At 39.4% G+C, this 10,809-nt stretch overlaps 2 protein-coding genes across 16 annotated transcripts in view; both read left to right on the top strand.

The window, feature by feature from the left end:
• The window catches only part of RBM25 (RNA binding motif protein 25), a 47,082-nt gene extending 40,132 nt beyond the window's left edge, over positions 1-6,950 (top strand). For all 9 annotated transcript variants that reach the window (XM_014539310.1, XM_005865806.2, XM_014539313.1 and 6 more), the window contains 2 exons: positions 1,100-1,147; positions 5,399-6,950. In XM_014539310.1, coding sequence (XP_014394796.1) covers positions 1,100-1,147; positions 5,399-5,491 — 141 coding nt within the window. In that variant the 3' untranslated portion in view covers positions 5,492-6,950. The remainder of the gene's footprint in view (positions 1-1,099; positions 1,148-5,398) is intronic.
• A 3,295-nt stretch (positions 6,951-10,245) lies between these two features.
• The window catches only part of PSEN1 (presenilin 1), a 74,070-nt gene continuing 73,506 nt past the window's right edge, over positions 10,246-10,809 (top strand). For 3 of the 7 annotated variants that reach the window (XM_014539320.1, XM_014539322.1, XM_005865807.2), the window contains exon 1: positions 10,246-10,768. The gene's annotated coding sequence lies outside the window, so the exon portion shown is untranslated. The remainder of the gene's footprint in view (positions 10,769-10,809) is intronic. The other 4 variants (XM_014539321.1, XM_005865809.2, XM_005865808.2 and 1 more) reach the window with 3 other exon arrangements.

Consider the following 10,809-nt stretch of genomic DNA (forward strand, 5'->3'; position numbering starts at 1 on the left):
CTGGCAGGCCCTGGTGGCAGCATGATGGGGAGGCAGGAACCGCAAGGTGGCAGGGTGCCGATGGCGGGGATTGGTGTCTGGTGTTTGTTCCTTTTGTGCCTGGCCCGGTGACTGTTGGCTCCTGACCCCGCTGAGGCCTTTGAACCCTGGGCTGGGACAGGGAACTGGGTGTGGGTGGTGGTGGACACGGCCCCTTTCCCAAGGGGGCCAAGAGCTGGCTCCCTCTTTGGGGCCAGTGGCCAACCTTCGACATCTTGTCGGTGCCCCCCCCTCCCCCCCCCACACACACTCCAGGCCATTGCAGTGGCGGAGCAGCAGTGAGGGAAGGAGGAGGGGGGAGGCGGGGGACCGGGATGGCGGTGTCCAGTGTACGTTCTTTCTGTGCCCAGCCCGGTGACTGTTGCCTCGCGGGCGGCCCCTTTCCCAGGGAGGCCGAGGACTGGCTCCCTCCTGGAGCCAATGTCCAAACTCCCGCAGTCTCTTCCCCCATCATCTTCCCCCCGGCCGGCAGACCCCAATCGATTGGCCTGGCCCCGATGAGCCCTGATCCCTGGCAAGGCCTAGGGTCCCTACCTGTCCATGAATTTCATGCACTGGGCCTCTAGAATTTATTGATTGATTACTATGTGGTGGATATCCTCTTTAAACTCCCCCAATCTTCTTGAAACCCACCTTAGAAAAGTGTAAGTTACAAGTATCCCCTAAGACATCACAGTAGAAGTACCATATTTCTATAAAGGAATAACTAATAACTAATTACATTTAAGAAAATGCTATTTTTCTCCCTATTTTAACATTAGGTATAGCAGATTTAGGTTGCCCTTTACAGTTATAATTATTGTAGCATTAAAACTTGTAAGACTGGATTTGAATTAGAAGACAGATACCATAGAGATTAAGGGCCCAAGTTATGGTGTCAAATTTCCATTCCAGAGAGTGGGATTTGGGGAATTAAGAAATTTATAGAAAGATTCTTCATCCACAAGAAATTCCCATACTAGTTTGAAAGTATCTTAAAATTACTTGACTCTCTTGCTTTTTTGGTTGGTTGATAGGTTTTCATTTATTTTTCAAAATTATAATTTTTTATTTCTTTTAGGTTATGGCTCATAGTTCACCTCAGAGCATTTTAGATGATGTTGCCATGGTAAGTTAGAAATTCAGTGTTATTAATACATTCACTTATTTATGTATGTATGTTTTAAAATACATTTTCATTGATTTTAGAGAGAGGAGTGGAGACAGAGATAGAAACATCCCTGAGAGAGAAACATTGATCGGCTGCCTCCTGTATGCCACCTACTGGGGATGTAGCCTGAAGCCCAGGCATGTGCCCTAACCTGGAATCAAACTGTGATCTCTTGGTTCATGGGCCAACACTCAACCACCAAGCCACACCGGCTGGGCTTATTAATACATTTTTTAATTTATTGATTTGAGAGAGAGAGAGACAACGACTTGTTCCACTTATATATGCATTCATTGATTGATTCTTGTCTGTGCCCTGATCAAACCTACAGCCTTTGGTGTATTGAAATGATACACTAACCAACTGAGCTACACGGCTAAGGCTGTTATTAATATTTTAATTAATATCTATGTGAACAGCCCTAGCCAGTTTGACTCAGTGGATAGAGCATGGGCCTGTGGACTGAAGAGTCCTGGGTTTGATTCTGGTCATGGGCACATGCCTGGGTTGTGGGCTTGATCCCCAATAGGGGAAGTGCAGGAGGCAGCCGATCAATGATTCTTTCTCATCATTGATGTTTCTTTCTCTTCCTCTCCCTTCCTCTCTGAAATCAATAAATATATTTTTAAAAATCTATGTGAACAAATTAACTTCTGTATTTGATTGATTTTTTTTTAACTTTGTTGGTCCAGAATCTCTTTATAAGCCTAAGTTAAAATTTGAATTTATTAAAAGATTAAGGCACCCACAACAATATATGATTAGACAACATGAAAGTTGGGTTTTGTTTTGTTTTTTTACCAGTCTCTCCCGTCTTCCACTTTTCATGTTTGTGGGTATACATGTAAGTTCTGGACCTATTAATACCTTTAGAGTACATTTATTGAGTGCTTACTTGGTAGAGCAATGTGTTAGAAGCATAAGAAGGTGGGACATCTGCCCTTGAACTATCAGGAAGACAGGTATACCAGTAATGTAATATACTTGCTATGATGGGGATATGTAAAAAGGGGCAGAGGAGATAGAGCATCTGATGGTGTTGAGAATAGGTAGGGAAAGCATCACAGGAATTAACCATCTAAATTGAGACTTGAAGATTGTATGGATGTGTTGTCATTTGGACAGGTAATGTTGGAAGTAAATACCAAATTCCCAATTGCATTTAATTTGGATATTACAGTAGAGTCAGTGATTGCATTTATCTAATATTGTGGTTTTGTGAGAAAAAGGAGTGGGAAATATATTGATGGTAAAGGTAATAGAGAGTGATTGAATGGTTTATGAACCCCAAGCTAGGAGGAAAAGGAAAAACTATTGGAATAGAGCTGGTAGTTTGAATCTGGACTGGTGGGAAGTGTATTGGAATAAAACAACTGGAAAGTTACAGAGAGTAAAATGTTTAAGAATACAAGTAGTGGCCTGGCCAGTGGTTGAGCATTGACCCATGAACCAGGAGGTCACGGTTCGATTCTTGGTGGGGTCATATGCTGTGGTTGCTGGCTCGATCCCCAATATTTTCATCATTGGTGTTTCTATCCCTCTCCCTTTCTTTTTCTGAAATCAATTAAAAAAATATATATTTATATATATGAATACAAGTAGTGAATCAGTTCAGATGATGGTGGGGTGCCTAATATGGCAATGGGACAGACTTTCTGGGGCAGAGTGATGTAATTTTTTTTTTTTCTTTAAATCCTTACCTGAGGACACTTTTTAAAAAAAATATATTTTATTGATTTTTTTTTACACAGAAGAAGGGAGAGGCATAGAGACTTAGAAACATCGATGAGAGAGAAACATCCATCAGCTGCCTCTTGCACATCCTCTACTGGGGATGTGCCTGCAACCAAGGTACATGCCCTTGACCGGAATCGAACCTGGGACCCTTCAGTCCGCAGGCTGACGCTCTGTCCACTGAGCCAAACTGGTTAGGGCACGAGGACACGTTTTTATTGATTTTTTTTTTAAGGGGGTGAGAAAAATTTATGTGAGAGAGAAACAACGATTGGCTGCCTCCCACATATGCCTTGCATGTACACCTTAACTCAGTATTAAACCCACAACCTAAGTATGCCCTGTCCAGGAATTGAACCCGTAATGTTTAGGTATACAGGATGATGCTCCAACCTACTCAGTCACCTGGCCAGGGCCGAGGGATTTTTTAAAAAATAAATTTTTATTGGTTTGTTGGGTTTTTGTTTGTTTGTTTTAAATATATTTTTATTGATTTCAGAGAGGAAGAGAGAGTTTAGAAACCTCAATGAATGAGTAAGAGTCGTTGATTAATTGCCTCCTGCATGCCCCACACTGGGGATTGAGTCAGCTACCTGGGCATGTGCTCTGACCAGGAATTGAGCTGTGACCTCCTGGTTTATAGGTTGATACTCAACCACTGAGCCACACCAGTCAGGCAGTGTTCTAGTTTTTGTTCTTGGTAGAGTTGTAATCACTTGTAAGTGAGGATGCCATGTGTCAGTGTTAATTCATTTTAATATTTGAAGTATGATGTTAGACTCTTTTTTTGGTGGGGGTGTGTGTGTGGTAATTCTCACCTGAGGATATTTTTCCATTTATTTTTAGAGGTAGTAGAAAGGGAGGGGGAGAGACGAGAGAGACACACATTGATGTGAGAGAGACACATGGATTAGTTGTCTCCCACACATGCCCAAGTGGGGCCGGGGATTGAGCCTGCAAACGTGGTATATGCCCTTGATCTGAATTGAACCCAGGACCCTTAAGTCCACAGGCCGACACTCTACCCACTGAACCAAACTGACTAGGTGGAGTTAGACTCTTTACTGGTTAATCATTTATATGGTTTGATTATTTTCTGGTTCATTGTTGATCACAGTGGGAGGAAGGAAACCAATCAACTAGTGTTGCCAACCAGTTTTTTGAAAGCTCATGGTTCCTTCTATTTCTTGTATAAAAGATTCAATTTTTAGCTCAAGTAGTATTTTTTTTGTTATTAAAAATAGGACTTTTTCAAACTGTGCCTTTCCTCATTTTACATAAATTAATGAACTTTGGTTGCATTTTGTGCCTCTATCTGTATTTCCAAGGTACTATTTCCATAATAATTAGGGTTGTAGCATAGTTTTCTTGAACTGCTGGTCAAGTCTGGCTCATAAAAGTTTGAACAAAAGTTTGTCATCATTAGTAAATTTAGGGAAATGTTTCAAACGTCAAAATTTCTGGCTACTCTTAAGCATTTACTGATCACTTTAGGTATTAGGCATTCTTCAAAGCACTTTGTACATAATAGAATTTTAAATTATGAATCAGTGTGATGTAGCTACTGTTTTCTTCGTTTCATAGATGAGAGAACAGAAGTTCTTTAGTAAGAGGTAGAAGTGGGATTGGAAACCAAGTAGTCTGACTAGAGGTCCGTTTTGCTTAACTCCTAATCTAAACTAGTAACATTATTCTACAAACCATGGCAGTGACACCCTGAAGCTTAGTCACAGCTGCCTCCTGTAGAAGGAAGCATGATACTCCATTTTACCTCACTACAGCTCTGGTGTGGAGGGCTGACTGACTGACTACATGTGTGGGATGAGGGCAGGGGCACTGAGGAGGACATGGTGCACCTAACTCATGTAGATAGGAAGATAATTTGATTTGTTTATTTGTCAAGGGGATATGACCTTTAATTTATTCACTAGTCTTGTGTTCCTTTGTAATGATGACAGTTTTCACTTCCTCTGTTTATTGTATCTCAGACACTGTATTAAATACCTTACATGTATTCTCATTTAATATTTAATTCAATGTCACATACATAAGGACTCCATAAATATTAAGATGCTAATATTGTTTTGGGGAGGTAAATGTGATACTCTGTATTAAAGTTACTAAGTAATTGTACAACTAGTTCTGCCTAAATTACTGTATTTGTTATAAAAAAAAAACATTTGCTTCCCTTAGGATATAGTTTTTCAAAACATGCCTAAATGTACTATTTGTAAAGATAAAAGTTAGAATAAAAGTTGCACCAAGAAAATACTGTGGTGTCAGTATTTAGTAAGCCATGGAATTTTGCTGAATGCATTTTTGTAATTTACATTTCTCACACTAGACAGATTTCCCTTGTCATTTTATTGAAAGTAAATGCTTGTCAGTGGGTAAAAGCCCTTTTTATAGCAGTCACTATTGTTGGGAGATGCTGATTGCTTATCTTACATATGTTGCTCTTTTTTTTTCTCCTAGGTACTTGATGAAGAAGCAGAAGTTTTTATAGTCAAAATGTGGAGATTATTGATATATGAAACAGAAGCCAAGAAAATTGGTCTTGTGAAGTAAAACTCTGTATATTGAGAGTTCCATTTCAGATATCGTCTTTCCCATCCTTCAAAGGACTTTGAAAAATTTTTTTGTCTTCAAAGACATTTGTGAGATCTGTAATTTTTTTTAAATGTAGAAAATGTGAATTTTTTTTTTTTGTCCTCCAATTTGTTGATTCCCTGTGTACTCCCTTGGTTGTAAAGACATCCGAATCCTACCTTGGTTCTCTTTATACTCACCAGGTACAAATTACTGGTATGTTTTATAAGCCACAGCTACTGTACACAGCCTATCTGATATAATCTTGTTCTGCTGATTTGTTCCTTGTAAATATTAAAATGACTCCCCGATTCTTTTGCAGAATTGCACTTAATATTGAACTGTACTGTACAGGAACCAACATGAACAATTTTAATAGAAAGAATACCAGCCCACATCTGTTACCCATACCCCCTTGATCAGAATTGGCAGGCTTTCATGAAGGCATGAAATTTAAAATTAGAGTGTGAAAATTAGGAGACCATCCATTCCTACTGTATCTCTGTATGAATGTGTTTGTGTGAATGTATATATAAAAGTATTTTCCCTAATTTGCTTTGGAGGGCTCCCTTGAACATTTTCTAATTGAAAAATATAATTGTAAAGGAAACCTGGTGTTGTGCCAATCCAAATGTCTGGGATAATTAGGTTAATTGTCTCCCAGAGCATGTTATTCTCTTACGGCAAGAAACAGTCTGTTGAACAGAATGGGGTTTTCCTGTTGATAGCTGGCTGCTTCAGCTCTTCTTTTATGGGAGTGTGAATCAGTGGTCGTCCCCCCCCCCAATCTCATTGTTCAGAAATGAGGCAAATCCTTAGATTGCACTGATTGGTCTTTAGTTTAATTTTGGTGTGCCCCTTTGCTTAAAAAAAAAATAAAAAGCATAAATGAAAAATACTTTTTAAAAACAAAAGATAAAATTAGGCAATTTTACAGACTAGGAAAGTTTGACAAAATACAATAGAATTTCAGCATGGCATTTTATAAAAGTTTACATCTTATTTTTAAGGATAAAGTACATCATTTAAGGCAGTTACCACTAATTTTTTGTTTTGTAAAGGCTTTATAGCTTGTGTGTGTGTAAGCACACACCTTGTTTACCTCTCATCAAAGTTTAAAAATACATTGATGGTGTTGGAGACACACATGGGGCTTTCTTTATTGTACATCAGAACTTCACCAGGGAGCAAAATTAATCGAAAATATAACAAGTTTTAAACAGTTCTAAATATAAAGTAGGTGCAGCTATTTCATGTCTAAGTATTTATTTAAAGATGAAGATTGGGAATAGGAAGATAAAGCCTAACTAAGCTTGAGTTACTAGATTTTTTTTTTTTTACATCTTAAGAGGACATTTGAAAACACTGTTCTTAACATTGAACCATGACATGGTTCCCTTATGTAAATATTTCAGATATTAAAAATGTATATATTTGATCTCGGGGACTCATTCTTTCAGTCTTATTAAGTAAGTGACATGTTGTAATTGTGCGGTGCATATTAGAAACTTGAAATTATGGGTTGAATTGATTTCTTTGAGTATTACTAGTAACTAAAGGTCAAAGAGACCATTTACCTTATTTTGGATTAATCTAAATGTCTATGGAGATATCTCCTTTTAGTGTTATAATATTTTAAATTCTGGTTTCTCAAGGAAAATTTCAGAAACATGAAATTTACAAATTCATTTACTAGCTTTTTCTCAGATTGACCCTCAGCCTAACATCTTGTTTGAGCTTCATTATGCCTATTTTCTCTTACCATATTACCACTTCTAAGGCATCATATTGGCTGTTTTATTTAGTCAACATTGGTATTAATTTCTTTTGCTCTTGCTCTTTCACTATATTTATCTTAAAAGGCCCATATCTGAAACCCTTGGGGACACATACCATATACTGCATAACAACTCCAGAGAGATTTGCCTCAGAATCCAAGTTCATACATTAACATTTCTGCAGCAAAGCAGGAATGATCAGTCACTAGGTTAAAGATCATTACATTAATAGCTTCCTGTCAGTTAAGTCAGGTTTTGCCACCAAGCTTAAACTTTAAGTTTTTCAGATTTACATGTAAAGAATTGGACATGTATAAACTGCTGGGGTATTCAAGTGTTTGGGAGAATACACATAAAATTTCTACTAAATTGCTTGAGCTTTCTGGGTCGTCTTTACCATTTGCCCATAATTGAATTTCAGTTTGGAAACCTTGCTTGATTCATATTGCCCATTCCAGATATAAAAAAGGCAGGTAATTCCTGGCCGGTTTGGCTCAGTGGATAGAGCGTCAGCCTGGGGACTGAGGGGTCCCAGGTTCGATTCCAGCCAAGGGCACATGCCTGGGTTGTGGGCTAGATCCCCAGAAGGGGTTGTGCAGGAGGCAGACGATCAATGATTCTCATCATTGATGTTTCTATCTCTCCCTCTCTAAAATCAATAAAAAATATTTTTTAAAAAGGCAGTTAAAAAACCAACACGCTTTTTCCTCATTTGACCATGTACATAAAATAATTTAAAAAACATGTATGTCTATTTATAGGAGGAAAAGTTATTTTAAGTTTTTTTTAAATGTACTTTTATTGGTTTTTTTTTTTTAGAGAGAGGAAGGGAGGAGAGAGGGAGACACATCAATTGGTTGCCTCTGGTACACACCCTGACCAGGGACCAAACCTGCAACCTGGGCTTGTGCCTTGACCGGAATCGAACTTGCAACCTTTTGGTGTACAGGACAGTACTCAACCAAATGAGCCACACCAGCCAGGGCTGACTTTTTTTTAAGATCAAACTTTAATGTGCACTGCATCTCTTGGAGGAATCTTGTTAAAGTGCAGACTCTGACTTAGTAGTAGGGTGGGGCCTGAAGTCAATGATGATGCGAATGCTAAATCATCCAAGGACTACACTTTCATTAGCAGTTTAAGGTATCTACTCAGTACCAGTATTTTATCCTAACACTACATAAATGCAGCTTTATTTTCTTTTTAAGTAGATTTTAAGATCATATTTTTATTTCAGAGGAAGGGAGAGGAAGAGATAGAAACGTCATTGATGAAAGAATCATTGATCAACTGCCTCCTGTATGCTACTGGGGATGGAACCCACAACCTGGGCCTGTGCCCTTGGCTGGAATTGAACCTGGGACCCTTCAGTATGCAGGTTGACGCTCTATATAGTGAGCCAAACCAGCAAGGGCTTTTTAAGTAGATTTTAAAAAGGAAAACATTTTTGAGGCAAATCAACATACCTATTCTGTATGTTCATGAATGTAAAGTAATCTCTTGCAAAAATGTTGGCTGAGAACAACTCTAATAGGCTTCATTCCTAGCCAGTCCCAGAACATTTCCTCCTTAGAGAACTTTATGTTGTTAATTTGAGTCTTGTCATAGTGCTTTCTGATAAACTATGTAATAGTAGAAGCTAATGATTACTCAGTGGAGAGTGCTGTTTCAGGTACTCATCAGGCACAGATACTAGACATGGTGGACAAAGTGAGGAAACTCAGTTTGAAAGTCAAAGTGTACTAAACTTATTTTTTTCTTCTTTCATATGGAGTATAACTTTTTTTTTAATGCAAGTAAATGTAAGCCAGGTAGGTATACTAATGTGTATATGAGGCTTATTTACCCGGTTCTTTCTAATGAGTTCTATAAATGTTTTCACATCTATGCAGAAACTGCTGAAAGGTTTTATGTCAAAATTTTTCCTGGTCATATTTTAGCCTTCTATTAATAGTATAAAATTGAGAGAGAGCTTTTGCTCAGCAGTAGATGGTGAAATTGATTTGTGAGTACTACTGGATATAAAGGATATGAGAAGGAATCCTAAATAGGCAAAGAAACAGTCTAGATGACAAGAAGAAAACGGAATTCAGCTATATGTATTTCAAACCCAGGAACTGTTATTTTCATACTTTAGACCAGTGATTCCCAAAGTGGGCGCTACCGCCCCCTGGAGGGCGCTGCAGCGATCCAGGGGGGCGGTGATGGCCACAGGTGCATTTGGGGGCGATGAGTAACTGCTAATAAATTAAAATAAAATTAATTTCCAGGGGCTGAGTAATATTTTTTCTGGAAAGGGGGCGGTAGGCCAAATAAGTTTGGGAACCACTGCTTTAGACCAAAGTGAGCTTATAATTAACTATTTTTTTAGCTTATAATTATTGATAAACGGGTAGATTTTTAAAAACGTTAAATTATTGAAATGTTTATTTGCATTTGAATGCTTATATTTTCATCTTTAACAGATATTCACTTTTCATTTTATTACTTGACTCATAAAGGCCAAATTAGAAATTGGCAATCTAAAATGCGCAGTAAGGAAAGATCTGTAATAATAAAAGCGTAATATGCTAATTAGACCGGATGGTCGACCTTTGGGACCAAGCCCCTTGCATGAATTTCGTGCATCAGGCCTCTAGTAATTTCTATAAACAAAAATGAGTAAACATTCTCAAGCCATGTTGTTTGAATTAAAGACACTCCCAAGTCTGCCACATCACACATTAGTGGTAGCTGACCTTTGAGCAACTCATTGTGTGCCAGATACTCTTAGGTTTCAGGATTACAAAAATAAGCCATTTCCTGCTTTCTGGAAGCTTACCATTTAGGAAGACTGGTTCTTAATTTGGAACCCGAGAATCCCAGACATTTGTTTAAAATGAGGTTTCTCAGGCTTGCTTCACCCATCAGAAGTTTTGATTCAACAAGGAAAGAGAAGGCACAAGCATTTACAATTTTAATTAGCACCCTCTTGACTGGTGCAGCTGATTCACATTGAGAGACCCCGTAGGTAATACAGAGAATGAAAGAAACTTTCGGTTTACGATGCCATAACTTGTTGGCTTGGAGGACACACACTGGGCCCAGTCAGTATACGCAGAAACTTTGGCCCGGCTCACGACCTGTCTCGGATCCTAGACTACCTCGACTCATGCGGACACTCCAGGCGAGTTCGTCCAGGTCCCAGGCCGGCTGGAGCGCAGGCTTTCCCCCAACTCCGACTATCCGCGCCCACACCACCGGAAGCCCCACCTCTTTGGTCTCGTCCCTGCTCCCTCTAGAGCCCACCCCTTCGCCTGCGGGCCAGCCCCCAACGACGCCAGAACCGGAAATGACGACAGCGGTGAAGCCTTTTGGGCGGGGCCTGGGCCGGGCAGCTCCTGAGGCCGAGATTTCACATCGGAAACAAAACAGGCGCTGCTCGCGAAGGAACCTCGGCTGCGGGCGGTCGTAGGAGGCGGCGGCGAGGAGGAAGTAGGTGCGTGATGGGGTGTCCAGGGAGAGAGGAAGGCGCCCCTC

This window comes from Myotis brandtii, unplaced genomic scaffold (assembly GCF_000412655.1).
Source record: "Myotis brandtii unplaced genomic scaffold, ASM41265v1 scaffold213, whole genome shotgun sequence".
Classification (NCBI taxonomy): Eukaryota; Metazoa; Chordata; class Mammalia; order Chiroptera; family Vespertilionidae; genus Myotis; species Myotis brandtii.